A 19,118-nucleotide genomic window follows, 5' to 3' on the forward strand; every position below is an offset into this window, starting at 1 on the left:
GCAGCTTTCGGAATCCCTTTCTTATAGCTGTTCTATGATACAGCCATTCCATATGCTCTTAAGTGCATTATAACCTCGCGGTAAATGCTAACTTTGGAATGGCTGCATCAAAACCGTTCTGGCGGCGGGGGTAGAATTCCACCCTTCTAGAGGTAGAAGACATGTACACACTTACCTGGTAATAGTTAGAAAGAGCCCCAGCATCACAAAATGAATGCTGCTGCCACAGACACAAGTCTGACCTCCTGCTCTGGACGAAACTCCGGCAGAGGAGGCCTGGACAAGACAATAGGTTTCCTGCCCAGACGGGCTTTAGTGTATTAGGGCTGGGTGTGTGCATTCAGTGAATCGCTTTCCAAAACGTGCCTGAGGTACAAAAGGTGTCCCTGTGCATTTCCCAGTTCAAACTGGTTGCTGGGCACTCAGCCCCAGCTCTGGCGCGAAACTGGACAAAGGAGAAGGGGTGTAACCACCCCCTCCCCAGGTCCTCCCATAGATGGGACCTTAGAGTTAGTCCAACCCCTAAACTTAGTATAAGTATAGGACCCCAGTCCCTAGGACTTTAGATTACCCTGGACAAACTCTTCAACATATATCTTGGACCTTCGACTTTCCATTTAGACTGGGAAGACGGAAGAAATCTCCCTATGGGGTCAAGGAGGGACCCCCCTGTTCAAACAGGCACCAAAGAAGCATCTTGCGGTCTGCATTTTCGAGGCTCCCGCTGGAACCCGAAGAATCTGCGACACAGGACACGAACTTCCAGACATCTTCGATGCCGAATCGAGTCCCCAGCGGAGCTGAGATCTGTAGCCATCACGAGAGACGTGGGACCGGAACTCCTGGACCTCCAGCACATTTGCTAGTGCATCGACTTCCCGAGCTTTCCCGAAGTTGTGCATTGGGCTACTTGTAGTCCAAGCCCTGAGCACCTTTTGCACTGAAGTTTGTGTGCCTACACACCACGAGTGTTCCGTGGGCCCGCTTCCTGCTTTTCTGCTCGAGGCCCCTTCACAATCCCTGGTCCGTCGACTGGTGCCCCCCCCCCCAAGGAATCTTCTTTGTTTCTTGGGCTTTCCTGGTTGCTCCAGATGTGCACTGACTCAACTCCAAAGGGTGAGTCCCTCAGACCTTGCTGGTCTGCACCGAAGCCAATCTTTACATTCTGCATGGGTTGCTGTTGCCAAGGCTTGTTGGGTCCAATCCGGATACCGACGCTGCAGCACTCGACATCCAACGTGTGACAGCTCGAATCCAGCTCCTGGTTGTCGCCGACGCCTCCTGGACCTCGTGGCTGAAGAGTCAAGCTTCACCTACATCACCTGAAATCACCAGACATCGGCTGGCATCTTCTTGTCGCCTTCCTGGTCACTGGCTAGTGACCCAGACTCTGTCCCCTCTGCTTTCAGGTTCTTCTGATCTCCGATCCACCCTTGAATCCATTCGGACACTTTATCTGGTCGCCTGCAGCACTTGTTTGCAGCTCTCCATAGGAAACGACGACGAAACCCGACATGAAAAGACACCTATGCACCCGGCTTCCCTCGGTGAGGTAACACGAGTACTTCGGTGCTCCCATGGGTCTTGACTCTCGAAGTGTCCAGTACTGAAGGGGTTTTACCGTAGTCCACTCCTAAGTGTCCTTATTCTTTAAAATTCTAACTTTAACTTTCTCCATATAAGTCAATGGTGATTCGCGGCTGTGTTTAGACACTGCACGTGTCCCCCGTGGGTCTCCGCGTCCCTACCATGGGTGGTTCCTGGTTTCCCCGGCAGTTCTACAGACCCTAGGCCTTGTCTCTATGCTCAGAGCGTTACTTATACCACTTTCTTAGTATATGGTTTGTGAGTCCCCTAGGGCAAAACGTATACTGTGCTAATTTACTGTGTGCTAATGAAGTTCTTGTATTGTTCTTTTGCCTCTAGCCTCATAAAGAGAATAGAGGGGTGTGTTTAGAATAAATACATATATATTTTTATATATACCTGGTGTGGTTCTCCTTTCATTTGATCATTCATGAGGTTATGCACTGGTAAAACAAGCTACTTTACATTCCTTCAAGACTTAGCCTGAAGGCTGCTCTCCACAGCTACCACTAGGATAGCTTTCTATAAAGGTTGTCTTTAAACCTACCATCAATAAGGGTCGTTTGGACTGGTGCAAGATGCCCACTAGAATAGTGGACATCATATGCCAGGCCATCCTCTCACACTGTACTCTCTAGGAACTAGATTGTGTTCTTCATAACTACGATGAAAGTGAAGTGTCAGGTAATTTGATCCCCCTTCATTACATGGAAGCTTGGCTATACCCTGACCTCTGAAGTGTCAATGGGCTTGTTGGAGCACCTGCAACAGAATTAAACTGGCCCTTATTGGCCCTACTTGTGGAAAGTTTATATTTTATGGTGTTGCTGCATAGAGCTGTGCTTGTTTTGGATCAGCGGTTTCCTACTTTATTTTGTACTTCAGATTCGTAGCCCATGCTTTCATGTAGTGATGCCATGATGGAGTCTCTTATTGTATCATGTTACTGACTTTGCTTGGCCCTGCCAATATTTTGACAGATTAAACAGTGACTAAGACCTACCCCTAGTTATCTTACCTTTTTGATGCAGCATATTGGCCCTGATAGCCTTATTGCTCATGCCCCTAATAGTAGTGTCTGTTTGAATGCCTATGCGACTGTACCACCAGACAACGAGGCCTAACAAATTAACTCCATGGGCATTCGCTGTGTGCCTCCTAGGTCCTTATTCCAGGTGCTGTACTAGTTGCTTCTGGGATATACTGATATCAAACGTTCTGTGAGGACCTTGCTTATTATCAAAGGAAAACCTTGCAGTCGGAAAGGCAACAAACCTGTCCTTCTGTGACTCCAGTGGCCTAGATAGTGATAGGGGTTCAAGATCACTAACAGACACACTAGATCTCCTCCTAGTCTTACTCTGACACCACCACATGCTGCTTTGGGTCCTTTCTTTGGCTACCATCTGAGACGGGTAAGACACAGAATTCAATTGTGCCTAGTCAGCTGGCGTGCTTTAGTTTCTTCAGTTTGGTTACACCCTGCCTTTTGTAGTTGCTCAGCTCCATATTTCCTAGTTTTTTCCATGCCTTAGGTCGATCGTGCTATTATCCTGTCCAGGGAGCTTAAGAATTTCTTGCTAAAGGAACAATTGGGGTGCTGCCCGAGGTGGAGACTGGTACGGGGTGTTATTACTGATATTTCCTTAAGCCAAGAATGACTGGGAACAGAGACTGATTCCCCTATCGGCATTATCTGGGGCTCCCAGGTCCCGTTTCCATGAGTTTCGTAGGGCGGGGCAGCGGTGGATGCCCCATGTGCTAAAAGCATTCCATACATTTATAAGATACCGTAAGTCCGTAGCGGAGAGGCAATGATCCTTAAATTTAGTGGTATCTATTCCTTGACCACCTCTTGTAGGTCCTTATAGCAGACAGTGCATGCCGCACCTGCAGGTTCCTGAGCCGTTGATTTTCTACCAGGATGTCTTCAGCCTGAAGCGTGGCCAAGGAGAACATGTTATCCTCTCCCCATTTGTATCTTAATTTGGCAATGCCTAAGAGGTACCACTACCGATGGCAGACTGGGCAACCAAGATCTTCCAGTAGTCTTGAACCCCATAACAGGCGGTTCTAGCGTTCGCTCCTTAACCTCACCTAGTTTTTGGTTGGCTTTCCTCTTCTCGCCTAGGAATGTCTCAGTGGGGATTGGGAGTGGCTTCTATTTCTATCCACCATAGAGTCTGACCGTGTTTTCCACTCTCTGCCATTGCGCGGTGATCAGAGAGCAGTTCCATTACAATAGTTGATGTACTTTTATAGAATCCCAGCAGGGCAGTGAGAAAATATCTTGCAATAGAAAACGTAATGAAGTTTCATTTGAGAGGAATTCACTGTGGACAGAATTATGCAATGCAGACTTCTTGACCGCACAATCAGCAGGGAGGTATCATCACGCTGAGCAGGTGAGTCTAGGCACATCTAGGGCCTAGTGGGACTACTTGTAAATAAATTCATCTTTATTCCAGAGCAATCACAATCATAAAAGATACAATTATACAATAAAATAGGATCATTACGATGCAATTAAAAGAAACACTGCACGTCCCAGTTAAAAAAAATTGAGACACAATGCCACTCATTGTCACAGGTGATAAAAAGGGTTAAGGGTGAGAAAACCAGGTTTTCAGCCTCTTGTGGGATTCAAGAAGTAAGGAGGAGGCAATTATGTGTAGCAACAGGTCAGGATAGGTGTAGATGTCTAGAAGGGTAGGGAAAACAGATGCAATTGTTGAAATATGGTGGGTCAGTGTTATGTAGTAAAAAACACAAGATGATGGACGGAATGTTACACAATGGCAAAACATTCACCCCCAGTCACAGATCTGGGTTTAATCCATCGTTATTTTGCTCACCAAGCCACCCCATGGTGGGCTGGACTGTTCCCATGAGGCACAGGGTCAAGACTGATTTGCATATGGCCATGTCTGAACTGGGGTGGCTTGGTGAGCAAAATAACGATGGATTAAACCCAGATCTGTGACTGGGGGTGAATGTTTTGCCATTGTTCAACATTCCGTCCATCATCTTATGTGTTTTGCTGTTCACCCTATGTGGGAAGAGTATGCCCAGATGTGGGTCCCGTGCTCACTATGCCACTGTAGTCAAGCTATCCTGGCTGAAGACTGCTGATAGCCAGAAACCGGTCCTAGGATGCTTGATTCCAGTCCAGGGAATACATGGCTTGGCAGTTCGGGCTGGACTGTTCCCATGAGGCACAGGGTCAAGACTGATTTGCATATGGCCATGTCTGAACTGGGATGGGTTGGTGAGCAAAATAACAATGGATTAAACCGAGATCTGTGACTGGGGGTGAATGTTTTGCCATTGTGCAACATTCCATCCATCATCTTGTGTGTTTTGTTTTTCAGTGTTATGTAGTGCCTTCAGACTGTGGGCGAGTTTGAATTGTGCGCATTTGTGAATGAAAAACCATTGGAGCTCCTTCAGGTGTGGGTTGATTTGAGTGCGGTGTCCGAGTTGAGAGTGATTCTGGCCGCTGAGTTCTGAATGGTCTACCTACTTCTGGTGTGTTTTTTTGTTAATCCTGGCATAGAGGGTGTACCCGTAATCCAGCTTGCATGTGACCAGGGCATGCAGGAAGGTTTTCCAGATGCTGATTGGGAGCCATTTGAAAATCTTCCTCAGCATCTTGATGGTATGGAAGCATGAGGTGGTGATGGCATGAACGTGTGCGGTCATGTTGAGTTTGCAGTTGCTGATGATCTTTTTCTTGGCGTGGGTGGTGGGTGTTAGTCCTATTTCTTTTGGCCACCAGGTGGAGTCTCACAGTCACATGCTCTTCTGAAGGTGACAATTTCGGTCTTGTCGATGTTCAGCTTTAGACAATGGGTCTTCATTCAGTGGGCAATTTCAGTCATGCAGGCATTGATCTTGATCCGGACTACAGGGTGTCAAGTCTGTGAGGGAGAGAATGAGTTGCGTGATGTTGACGTAGGAGAGGAAGTTGATATTTCAATAGTTGGTGATGCCGGCTGGTGGGGATCATGTTTAATTTGAAGAGGGTTGGGCTCTGAGAAGAATAAAGATATAACATCTCTATCATCATGCAAAAGGGGTCTAATCTGACAAATGGGTCTAATTATTCCATCTCTGTCTCCCATGTGTACAACTCCTACAAACTCTTATCCTAGCCACATCCTCATACTTCACAGAATGTACTAACTTCTCATTAGCAGTTAGGAAATTGATTTCACAAGTAGTAGCTCCTAATTGGAGACCTGATGCTTTCTAGACTCATACACTTCAATCAGAAGGCACCAACTGTAGTTAGTATACCTTTTTATTGTTAACTGTTGAGGTTAAAGAGCCCTTTAGCTGCAAATGCTACTTTGAGAGAAATTATAGTATCCTTTCTGTAAAATTAATGACTCTATTTATTTGGGTCAGATGCCCCTGCACTTATGTATCTGTGTTTGATTATTCATTTACAAATTCAAATTTTTAGTCCCATCAGCCCTTCAACCTCCCTACTCCTACCACTGTGTTCAGTAACAAGAAATGTATAGTAACGTGTTGTTCTGTGTTACATGACCCTGTATTACTATGTGCATTCAAAGTGACTTTCTATCATTAGCCCATTCTAACCATTTCATTTTGATGATCTACACAGGGTCTCTGTTTTGGTGCTGGGTATGGGTCACCTCGAACTAGCCAAGATTATTAACCGTGCCTCCTGTGTTAAATTTTTATTGGCTCTCTTGTGTGTTTTCTTCCCTAGGATTCAGAAGTTCAAAAGCATGCCTCTCAAATTCTGCGGAATATGTTACGACAGGAGGAGACAGAGTTGCAGGTATACCAAGGAAACAGGTTGTATTCTAGTGACCAAAAATATGGAAAACCAAATACAGTTTTACATGCATGTTAAGGATATATCAGAACACGTTTGTAAGTTACCACAGAGTACACCACTCATATGCAGCATTGCGTGTAATTAGGCTAGACCTTTAAAGAACTTGGGGCCTGAATACAAGTGAGTCTTTACTTTCTGACCCCTGCTTAAACCTGTTTGCTCAGGGGTTGGATTTAGAGTTCTGTGTTACTTAGCGCATCTGATAATTAGTGGAAGCTTTAAATAAGTCAACCCTCATTAAATTTCTGCAAGTCAAACATGCCGATATTTAACAGGGGAAAAGCATACAGGGCTTACCGTAACACACAGATTTTGGTGCATTAAACACGAAAATGTGCATGTTATTCCCCACCAACTCGTAATAATTGTTACTTATCACACCCGATAAATAACATACCCACCCCATGGTATCGTTATTTATCAAGTGCAATAAATACCACCTCAACTCATAATAATGGCCTTAGTAGGCATCAGCGGGGCAGTTGTTGGAGAGCAGATTTGGAGTTAGAATGTTGGGAGACTACTGTCTAGGTCCACAATATTTACATTTGATTCACTAGGTTCTTCCTGGATCCACACTCTTTTGTTGTGCCTTTCATTGTAGGGTCTTGGACATTTAACTTTAAAAAGGCGATGGTAACACCCAGATTTTCCTTGTTATTGGTTTCCTACATCAATTTGCATGGTTCTGCAAGACACTGATTTCTCTTTTTTTCTGGTTCGAAGCAGCCTCTCCGTCTGTGCTTGCTGAACTGGTGCCTGAAGTTTAGGCATTTGTAACTTTTTATGGAGCAGAATGTGGCAGTACAAGTGTCAAAAAGGAAGATTTTAATTTTTGATCTGACTCAATAAATTTAAACTTAATTGAGGCAGATTGGAGAGTACTCCAAAGAATAGCAGCGCGGCTTCATAATTATGATTGTTAATCATCAAAGGAAAACCAGATGGATATATTCGATATAAGCAGATTTTGGAGGAATAATTTTGTCATTGCCACCCCACCGATTTCCAAGTAGGATACATGTAATTTCGGGCACTATGCTACGTTTTGTTTCTCTCATTGAAGTTAGAGGTATTATCTTCATTTGCCATTCTTTAGAATGTTAGAAACTGGTCAGCCAATCGGAATGATCCCTTTGTGGAATATAGCTACAGTTACAGGCCTACATAGGAAACATTCCACGCCCACCAACTCCCTTTTGTCCTCAAGCCGTCTGCTTCCTTATCCACATACCCTTGAGTAATGAATTAAGCTCATAATTCGATGTCATTTTGTTTTTTATTTTCTACACAGTCCTTATTATGCCTTACGTTCCCATTAATGGAAGGAAAGGGTGGAGCACAGGCACAATTCGCTCCTCCTGGTTATGTCTCTACGTGCTCCAATGACAGTCTGTCTTCAGTACTTGCCATGCCATGGGGTTCTACCCAGATAATAATTAGCAGTATGAAGGGTTGTCTCTTTATACTCGTATCAGACATGTTGGGCCGTCACACAGTGAACACAAGTTTTGACATCCTCACACATCACTCAAAATAGTCTCTAAAAGGTGCATAATCTATCTTCTGGAGTCTTGTTTGTATTTTCTCCGTTCTTCATTTGGTTTCCTAAAAGGTTGAGAATCTTCCTTTTTATAATGTTCTGCACCAGCTTAGACTTTCAACGATTTCCTTTGTTGAATCTTAAAATGAAACCACACATTTGTATAATCGCTACAATGTATTCCTGCACCCACGCAACTACTGCCCTCCTAGCAAGCTTGGTTGACCTCCAAGCTTACTTCACCTGAATATGGTATACCAATATTTATAGTTTCGGATTATCCGTAAATGACAAAATTTCTTGTATCTTTCTGGCAGAAGTTTGTTGGCAAGTCTTCTGGTATGTAATCACTCACTCACATGTCTACTTAGCACCCCCTGCTCCTGTCATATAGCAGACCACTGTGGTACAGTACGTTGATACCCATTGTAGCGTGTGTGCACTCTATAAAACGACAGAAATAAATAAGAATATTGTGTTTTGAGGGTCTCTTCTCAATAGGGCAAACAATGTTTGGGGCAATCAGATTATCAACAGTAGTGCAAGCAAGATCTGCATCAATAATCTTCAGAAATATGACTTTCGACTGTACCAGATGCACAAGAGAATAATGAGTCTACATTGAGCAGAACTTCTAGGGGAATGATCAACAACTTTTCAATTTGCTTTGTTTCTTGTGCATCCTTGTTTTGGTTCTATGGCAGTATAGATATACCCTTTTCACAGGTTGGCTTATACCTAGTAATCATTATAGATTAAATTCAGTAGCAAAGTTTTACCTGCTTCTTAAAGAAATGTATGATCTGATAGACTTCTAGCTGCAGATTCCTTAGCTATGAACTTCCAGGCGTCAGGCTGGATCCAGAAGATTTTTCTGAGTGCAAATAGGTAGCGTTGGTCGACTCAGCGTGATGTCGTCGACTTGACGTCCGCTTTGTCAGTATAACCGCAACCCCGAGCGTTGACGTCCGTTCTTTTCTTTCCACCGCAGCCATTTTGACAGACTTTTTTTTACTTTTTGTCGATTTCTTTTGGTGTGTTGGATGTAGAGTAAGAAGACCTCGGGGATCAAACTGTGCAACGCCTGTCACCTCTCCATGTCAATCACGGACCCCCACTTAGTGTGTCTCTGGTGCTTAGAGCGCGATCACGACTTCAAGTTGTGCTCCGATTGCTGTGCCATGGCGCCAAAGGATTTGAGGGAGCGGTCCCTAAAGCTGCCTGTGGTCTGGCACCGCGTCGGTTGGCTTGTCTGTCTCTTTGATGGTAAAGGTCTCGGTCGAGAGGAATGTCTGAGCACCACTCCGGTGAATCGAAGTCCTCTTCGTCGAAGTCAGGTAAGAGGCATCACAAGAATCAAAATAAGTTGAAGCAAGCTTCGACTTTGCCCCATCTTCAAGCGACGCGGCAGAGAAACCTCGGCGTTCGAGGGCCCGCTCCGCACAGCCGTTGTCTGGGTTGGCTCCGTGTTTCTCTGCCTTTCTAGGTCTGGGAGTGACCCCCGTCCAGCTTAAGGAGTTTTATGATGCCATGTGCGCCATATTCGGCCGGCCAGACCCTGCCGGTATGTCTTAAGGCCCCGCAGGCTCGAATGATTGAGGGGTCCCCGTGGGTCCCACGCCTTCGGCTCTGGCCCACGCACCGCAGCCTCGGACTGGACACGTTCCCGGGTCCGTGCTGGCGCCAGTCGCATTTCTGCATCGGCCTTCCCCCGGCACCGTACCGCCACCAACTGGCGGAGGATCCCCGATCCACATTTCTGATGACACAGAGCTGGTCAGGTGTCCTCCAACACTGAGACCGGCGCCAACGCAGCTGATAAGCTCCATACCGTTCAACCTGCCCTATTCTGAAGGGTTAGGGATGGATGAGGAGGATTGGGAGGGGGAGCGGGATTCCTTGGAAATCCGGCTACCATAAGATGTGACTGGTATGAGGAACTGGGTGATGCCAGTGGTCTGGACACTTCCCTTGACTCTGGCATGCTGTCTCCACCTAACCTGGCTACAGAAGAGAGGGCATAATTTGCTATGGTGGTGCATAGGGCTGCGGAGGGCCTGAACCTGCAGCTCCCTACGGTGGAAATCAAGACTAATGTCTTGACAGAGGTCCTGCAGCCTGGTTTCTCCTGCTCGGAACCCCTTCTGCCTTTCAATGAGGCCTTAACAGACATCCTTCTGGGCACCTGGTCCAAGCCCAGCACAGGGGCTTCTGTGATTAGGTCGAATGCCCGCCATCATCGCCCTGCACCATGCGACCAAGTTTTCCTCACCGACCACCCCACCACACAAACCTTGGTGGTCCAGGCTTCCACTTCCCGTGGCGCATCATCTTCCTCACCTGGTATCCAAGAGACTAGAGAGTTTTGGAAAGAAAATCTTTTCTTCTGCGAGTCTGGCATTGCGGTCAGTGAACACTGCATGCCTTTCGGGCCTTTGTTCTCATTTGATATGGGACAGTGTTGCTCAGGTGCTGCCCAGGGTCTCGGAGGAGGACCGGGCCCTTCTCTCCCCAGCAGTTTCAGGGAGGGGAGATGCAGCAATATTCGCAATCGGACGTGGCTTGGACATGATGGACTCGCTGGCCAGAGCAATTTCCATGACGGTGGTCATACGTCGCCACACCTGGCTGATTACATCTGGGTTTTTGGGGTATGTCCATGCTAACCTTAAGGACATACCCTTTGATGGCTCCCGTCTCTTTGGAGACAAAGCAGATACCGCCCTTGAGCGTTTCAAGGACTAGCGGGCTATGGTCAAGTCCGTGGGGCTCATCGCGACTCCCCCGCCCGCATCTGCTTTTCGCTCCTTTCGTGGCTACGGAAGGGGCTACCAACCGTGCCAACCCTATTCCGGTCCAGGAAAGACATGGCTTGGCAGTTCGGGCTGGACTGTTCCCATGAGGCACAGGGTCAAGGCTGATTTGCATATGGCCATGTCTGAACTGGGGGGGAGGGGGTTGTGGAGTGCAAAAAAACGATGGATTTAGGCCCAGATCTCTGTACTGGGGTGAATGTATGACATTGTTCTGCATTCTGTCCATCAATTGTTGGTTTTGCTTTTGTTACCCTATTCAGACCAGCAGGCCCTGCAAGTTCAGCAGCCTCTGCAGGGCAGTGGATGGGGTTCACTCCAACCCCTTGGGTTGGGATGCCAGAAGTCAAGCCAAGCCACAATCCCCTCCTCCACCACAAAATCTTCCTTGTCCGATCCCCCAGGATCATACACGACCAGTACGTGGCAGAGTACGCCATCATCTTCACCACTGGCGGAACATCACATTGGACAGGTAGGTGTTGCTAAAAGTCCAAAGGGGCTACACCCTCCCCTTCGAGACTACCCCTCCATCTATGCCTCCAGTGTACTATCGGCTAATGGAGGGTCACCTTGCTCTGCTCCGCAAGGAAGTCAAGACTCTCTTGGCTAAGGGAGCTATAGAAAGTGTTCCCGGGCCAGAAATAGGCTGTTGTTGTTATTCCTGATATTTTCTGGTCCCATCCTAGACCTCAGAGCCCTCAACTACCTCCTCAAAAAGGAGAAGTACAAGATGCTCACCCTAGCTCAGGTCCTGTCTGCCCTGGACCCGGGAGACTGGATGGTAGCGCTGGACTTGCAGGATGCCTATTTTCATCTCTCCGTCCTGCCTGCCCATTGTCGCTACCTGCGGTTTACTGTGGCCCATGAGCACTTTTCATTTGCAACGCCCCCCTTCAGCCTCCCCAGCACTCCTCGGATGTTCACAAAGGTGATGGCGGTGGTTGCAGCCCGGCTGCAGAGATCAGGGTTCTAATCTTCCCCTATCTTGAGGACTGTTTGTTGAAGGCGGGCTCATCCCAAGCAGTCGTCTCCCACCTCTAGACTACGGCGAACCTCCTGCATTCGCTGGGGTTCACTATCAACATGTCGAAGTCACACCTGACCCCCTCTCAGGGGCTCCCTTTCATAGGATCCGTTCTGGACACAGGCAGTTTCAGGCTTATACTCTCTAAACAGCGAGTCCAGTATATTCAGGCTATGATTCCAATGTTTTAGCCTCTATCTTGGATTTAGGTGAGAATGACTCTGAGGCTGTTGAGCCTAATGGCCTCCTGCCTCCTGCTAGTGAACTATGTATGGTGGCACATGCAGGGTTTGCAGGGGGACCTGAACTTCCAATGGGCACAACATCGAGGAAATCTCACCGATCTGCTTCAGATCCCGGAAGGCACTGCGAAAGACCTGCAGTGGTGGCTAACAGACCGCAATTGGATCAATGGCAGACTCCTCTTCTCTTGCCCACAGGGTGTAGTGGGGTTGTGGACTCTGTCATGAGGCCTTGAGCCTCTGGACTTGGCTGAAACAATGGCATTTTCCTGGTGGTTCAACACCTTAGTGGTTCTCTGAACACCAGGGTGGACGAGCGCAGCCGAAGGTGCCTTGCGAATCACGAGTGGCATCTCCATCTGGAGGTGGCACAAGGTCTCCTTCAGCAGTGGGGAGAGACTTGGTTAGATCTGTTCACCTCCAATGAAAATGCACAATGTCAGCAGTGCTGCACGTCTGAGTTTCCAAGGTGACTCTTGCTCGGTGATGCTTTATGTCCCTAGTGGAGCTCAGGCTTCCTTTATGTCTTTCACCCATACCACTCCTACCCAGAGTTCTCAAGAAGATCAGAAGTGACCAGGCACTAGTCATTCTTGTGGCTCCGGACTGGCAAGGAGAGTTTGGTATCCCAAGCTTCTTGACATGAGCATCGATCCTCCGTTTAGGTTGCGCCTGCCGAAGGATCTCCTGTCACAGCAGCAGGTGACGGTCCTCCACCAAACCTGTCCACTCTCCACCTTCCTGCGTGGAGATTGAGCGGCAACAGTTGACAGCTTTTTACCTTCCTCCCCAAGTCTGTGAAGTTATTCTGGCAGCTAGGTTTCCCTCCACGAAAACAGAATACACCTGCCAATGGTACAAATTGTGTAAATATTGTACAGAATGGTCCATTGACCCCTTATCTACCTGCCTGGCAGGTATTGTCTTGTTTATCCTTTCCTTGGCCAAGCAAGGCTCTGCCTTGCACACTTTGAAGGGCTACCTTTGGGCCATTTTGGGTTTTCTTAGGGTACCAGATCAGCCTTCACTTTTTAAGTCAACTCTTATGCAGAGAGTTTTGGAAGGGTTAACCCACTTGTTTCCCCTTCTCCTTTTCTTATGCCACAATGGGACCTTAATTTGGTCCTTACTTTCTTGGTGTGCGCACCATTTGAGCCGATGGACAACTGTCCTGTACGGTTGCTCACCATCAAAACAGCTTTTTTGGTGGCAATTACTTCTGCTAGGACGATGAGCGAACTGCAGGCACTGTCATCACAGCCTCTTTACCTGACAGTTGTTCCGGAAAAAAGCGATACTGAGAACTAGGGCATCCTTTTTTCCCCATTGGAGAGGATGTAGCCTTTCGGCTAGAGTGGTCGGCCTTGAAGTTGGGGAACCAGGTTAGAGTCTTGGCAACAACGTCAACATCCTGTGATTCTGATAAATCACTTAATCTCCCCGTACTTAACAAAAATGAATGTGTCCACCTGTAACGAAACTGGTGCTCATGTAAGGTTCTCTAATACCCAATGTCTCCGGTCTAGTTTGCGCTACATAAAAATCTTAAAAAATTAAAAATGTTGGTACTCCCTTCCATCTGGGACAGTTAGTTACTCTGCCCACTTTCCATGTACCTTAGCATCCCTCCAAGGAAGAGGAGTGTCTCCACCGTCTGGACCGAAAAAGAGCGCTACCTTGTTCGCACAAAAGAGTTCCGGTGGATGACCAACTCTTCATACGATATGTGGGAGCAAAGAAGGGGCGTGCTGTCCAAAAGAGGACCAGATCATGCTGGGTTATCCTCTGTATTGAAATATATTATACCTTGGCTCAGAAACAGCCTCCCAAAGGCCTTATTCCACCAGTGCAAAACCAGCCCCCACTGCCCTTCAGCATGGTGTTCCCATTTCTGACATCGTTCAGCTGGCCATGTGGGCGTCTCTGCACACATTCACCCGAAATTATTGCCTGGACTCTCAGGTTCGCAGGGAGGGCCTGTTTGGGTTCTGTCTTGTTGGATTTCCTGGTTTAAAGCTTTGCAGCAGTCCCACTTCTGGGGATGGTATTACTTGGGTATCTGTTCAAAGGTAAGTAATCTGTGGCTAGATGTCTCTATCAGCTGTACAAGTTACTTACCTTCAGTAACACCTTATCTGGTAGAGACATGATCTAGCCGCAGATTCCTTACCTACCTACCCATCCTTCCCTCACTGTGGAAATGTCTTTAGTGTCAAGGCTAATCCCCATTCTGGGCCCTACTTTCTTTTTAACGTACCATGGTCAGTTATTTCATGGCTCTGTGCTTCAGGCCTGGAAAGTCAAGAAAAGTACTGATGTCAACCCGCCAGAGTGGCGGTTATATTGACGACATGTACATCACGACGACGATAAACACAACGGCGACGATGTCAAGCGTAGTCTAACAACGCCACCTACTGGCGCTCAGGAGTACTGCTAATAAAAACCTTCCGGATCCAGACTGACGCCTGGAATTTCAAAGGTAAGGAATCTGCGTCTAGATTGTGTCTCTACCAGATAAGACGTTACTAACGGTATGTAATTGACCATTACAGCAAATAATTTGTGTAAAAAATGTAAAACCCTAATACCTTGAGAAAGGGTTTTTGCTTCAGGTCCCTAACCACTGGTAGTTTAGGATGGGCTGACTTTCCACTATTTTATTTCTTGCAGTGCTGTGTTTCATCCACGGTATTTAGCCCTTTTAAATTGTGCTGGATTTGTTCTACAATTTCAAATTTTTGCCATGCAGTGTTCAATGATTCAGAGATTGACTTTTTAAAAGTGATTTTAAACAGTAGAACAGTTAAATGTTTTTGATCCTTAACTCGCAACAGGTACTTTGGATGCTTCATTTTTATTGTGAGCAGTTGGTCACTGTTATTTGAATCAGTGGGAACATATTCCTGTTATTTAAATTCTTTTCTGAGAGCTTTCATGGAATACATACATAATGAATCTGATATCCTGATTGCAGGATGTAACATCTATCATTGCTTTTTCTGTCTGAATTCTGGTTATTATGTATAATCTTACAATTTGACATATGAGCCATACTGTGAAATTATCAGCGTTAACCAAATATTCTGTATTGTCACTATCCCCTTAAACAGTGATCCTGCAGTATACATCACTGCATGCATAATAAACCTAACAAACAACCTTGACAATTGTAACATTCAAGTAAATCTGCAAATGTCTTTCCACTATAGCTTCAGCAAATACTATTGTCTATATGCAAATCGTATTATTGAAGTCTAGTTGCGACACACAATAAGCAGATCATCTGATGTTACGGAGTAGTTTTTCCTACAACCCTCCTCTTCTAGAATTTATAACCATGGACAGTATATCATGAGGGAAAATAACAAGTTAAGTGCCCCTTTCTAAAATGTCTTTGTTTGGTTAGCCTCTTCTGTGTATCCACATTGCCCACCAACACCTACATACTCTCTCGTCTAAATATTTGTATTTATTTTTGAATCGGAAAAGTGAGAACCTGGGAAATGGCATGACCACTTGGCCTTATATTAAATCAGGCCACTGAGGGATTCTACAAGTAGAATAGTGTACATTTGTGAGCATAGAAGTTTCAATAACCTTTTTACTGAGACTGTAACCTGCTCTTTTGTTAGAGTTTTTATTAAGGTCAGGTGCTATAGTTTGGGAGTCTTCTTTTTAGGTAAAGGTTCAATGTGGAGGCATTTATGAGAATATACAATAAGCAGTGCAGTTAGGGCATAACCGATTGAGCATAGCAGAATATCTCATTTATGTGCTTGCAGCAGCTTTGTTTTTTCATCTTTCTCTATAGAGTTTATGTGAAGTGTACAGCAGGAGTCCTGCTGCTCTCATTGAAGAGCAAATTGAGGGCGCTCGGCGGCGAGTTCATCAACTCCAGCTCAAGATTCGACAAGAAACCAGTGGACCAATGGTAAGGCATGCCAGTTGCATCCGTTTCAACCTCTATGCATGATATTTTCATATTCTGCTTACTTTGTTTAGAAATACTGTTTACTTAAAATCAAAGTAAGTGTCCTTTTAAGTTTGGTGGCTGTTTGTCTTGTTTTTTTGCAATTTGCCCAAGGTATATTTTCATAGTGTGTCCAGGCAGTCCTGATTTTTGATCAAACACATTGGTTTCAAGAATCTATAGTATTTTTATCGCACCATAAGATGTGGCCTGGTATGGCCCAGAATGCAGAGTGCTATGGATGAAAAGATTGGTAATTCTGTGGAATGCGATCATATCAAGGAGGCAGTTGGTAGCTGAGCCTTATGTTGAGTTTTTGCAGGCCTAATCATCCTGTCATTTACAATGTATTAACATTGACTTAAATCTTTTTGACCCACCACAATTTTGAGAGGCATTTTTGTATTGAATACTGAATTTACTCTTGGAGCCTTGTACACAAAGTGCCAGACTGCCAAGAGAATACTACAGGGGAAAATAAGAAATTACTTAAACACTGTTCCTCTGTGTACTTCTACTCCGAGGATGCCTCATTCCCAGTCATCAGCCACGATGCAAACCTGGTATTCTGTTCCAGACGTGTTTCACTTTGTTTCCTTGTCTCATTAGTAGGCTTCCTTGTCGGTCTTCATTACTCATTCTGTTCTTCAATCCTTGTGGTAAACTGGGACTTCACTTTATGCATATGAACATAAAATTGTTTAAAATCAGTAACTCATTGTAATGTTTCATCTTGCTTTTCTGTTTGTGTTGCAGGAGGCAATGAGGTCACAAAGTGACTCCAGCCCTGCTTGTCTTAGGGTAATTGAGGGTGAGTCACACACTTTCCTTCATTGAATTTCTACATAGAGCTGTTACAGATGTTTTATCCCTACATCTTTAAATTACTTAATAAATGTATTGCTTCATTCTGCTGTGCATCAAAATCCAGCAAAATGCTGGTGCTCCATAACTCTACATGCTATCAATAATTGTAAACATCACGATTGACTTAGGTGGACCGATTGTTAATTACAGCACTGAGGCCGTTACAACTGTGCAGCGCCTTACCTTTTCAAGCACTAAGATTGTATTAAGCAAAAGCGTAGGAATTAGTTGTACCATCTACATTCGATGGCTGATAGAGATGCTAGCAGAATGATGTGGTCGCTTTAAGGGGAGTGGTCAGTCCACTCTAAGTAATATTCAAGTTGTTAAAAATGGAAGTAGCAGGGCCACAACACGCTCATACTAAAGCAAAACCAAGTCCTTTCAAAAGAAGGAGAAATCTGCTCAACTGGAATTTTGAAATTTGATGAACAATTGTTACTTAGTGTACAAATTATTATGGCGTCTTATATTTACAGAGGTTGTGTAATACCAAGTCTAATTTGTTAATGGGACAGACGCATCAGAAAGATATAACAAGCATTTGCAATGCAATAGGTCTCGCATTAGGAAAGTTTGAGCAATTGGTATTGTAAATCACAAATTTTTATTCATGTTAGTTTAAAAAAAAGCTAAATTAATAGCTTTGTCATTTACAATGCCAATAGTTATAACTTTTGCAAATGTGACACCTATATCATTTGTAATGCAATATGTGTTGTATTTACGTGACTTACATGTATTGATAGTACAAATAACAATGTTTTTTAATTTTCTTTAATAATTAATACTTAAATAAAAGTTATTGTAATTTATAATGGCAATAGCTTAAACTTTTGTAAATAACTTATGAAGATTATGTTCAGTGTATTTTATTGTGACACAAATCCAAGAACAGAAGTGAAATATTAACATCTTTTTGTGACATATGTAATAAAGCTTGAAACATTGAGAGAACATATATGAAGCAGTTGCTGTTGAATTGTTGCACAGATTGATGCTGTGGTGGCTCTGAGTGATGTTGTGGTGGCGACAAGTGATGCTGTGGAGTTCAGTGATGCTGTGGTGGCGCATAGTGATGTTGTGGTGCCCCTGAGTGATTATGTGGTGGTGGTGAGTGATGCTGTGGGGATTGATAGAGTGAGTGCGATAGATAGAGTGAGGGCGATATATAAATAGATCGAGGGAGGGCGATAGAGGGAGGGCGATAGAGTGAGGGCAATAGATAGAGTGAGGGAGATAGATAGACAGATAGAAAGAGTGAGGGCGATCAATAGATAGAGTGATGGCGATAGAGTGAGTGCGATAGACAGATAGAGTGAGGGCAATCGATAGATAGCGATAAAGTGAGGGCGATAAAGTGAGTGCGATAGATAGAGTTAGGGCAAAAGATGGATAGAGTGAGCATGATAGATAGCGTGAGGGCAATGGATAGATAGAGTGAGGAAGATAGATAGATAGAGTGAGGGCGATAGAGGGTGGACCAAAAAAAAAACATGAACGTGAAACGTAAAATTAAAACAACACTGGACAGGATGGAATTTTTCATAATTCAAAATGTATGAGTTAAATTAAGAGAAAAGGGAAGTAAGAAGGAAACTGAAAGGCAGAGGGAGGAAGCATCAAATATGCCAGAAGGAAGAACGACCGGCCAGTGCAGCGATTGAAGAAAAGCCGAGTGGGCCTGCTGGAGGAAATAAGGCTGCAACAGCGTGCTGAGAGGAGGAGCGCGAGAGACCTCCGGCAGCTGCTGTCCTTATAGCGTGAAGATAGGAGACATGCTGTGGAAATAATAGATAAGCGTGGATGCTGGTGCATTTTCTATTGTTTAAAAAAAATATTTAATAAACAAGCAAAAACTTATCATGTACCCAGAAAAGGGAGAGAGGAGGGATGAGAGGAGGGACGGGGAGGGGCGGGGGCGAGAGCAAAGGTAAGACGGAAGGGTACTGCTCGCGCACGGAGCACATTAATGATTTTTGTAAAGGGAATGAGCAGCAGCTTGTAAGCAAGAAGCTGGTTTTATATAGCACAAACTACACCTGAAAGTATCCGAGTGCTTTATATGAGCACCAGTTGCGTTATAGACGGACAAATTCATTTGAAACAAGTAATGGCGTTGTAAATGACCATGTCTTTTACCCCCTGCTGACCCCTGCATACACATATACATAGAAACCGCACTACAAACGG

The 19,118-nt window shown here is 45.1% G+C and overlaps 1 protein-coding gene across 2 annotated transcripts in view; it reads left to right on the plus strand.

Annotated features, from left to right (window-relative positions):
- The window catches only part of ARHGEF11 (Rho guanine nucleotide exchange factor 11), a 1,046,032-nt gene that overhangs the window by 329,737 nt on the left and 697,177 nt on the right, over window positions 1-19,118 (plus strand). For both annotated transcript variants that reach the window (XM_086945337.1, XM_086945338.1), the window contains exons 7-9: window positions 6,329-6,400; window positions 15,900-16,019; window positions 16,815-16,869. In XM_086945337.1, the coding sequence (XP_086801463.1) occupies window positions 6,329-6,400; window positions 15,900-16,019; window positions 16,815-16,869 (247 nt within the window). The remainder of the gene's footprint in view (window positions 1-6,328; window positions 6,401-15,899; window positions 16,020-16,814; window positions 16,870-19,118) is intronic.

This window comes from Lissotriton vulgaris, chromosome 12 (assembly GCF_964263255.1).
Source record: "Lissotriton vulgaris chromosome 12, aLisVul1.2, whole genome shotgun sequence".
Taxonomy (NCBI): domain Eukaryota; kingdom Metazoa; phylum Chordata; class Amphibia; order Caudata; family Salamandridae; genus Lissotriton; species Lissotriton vulgaris.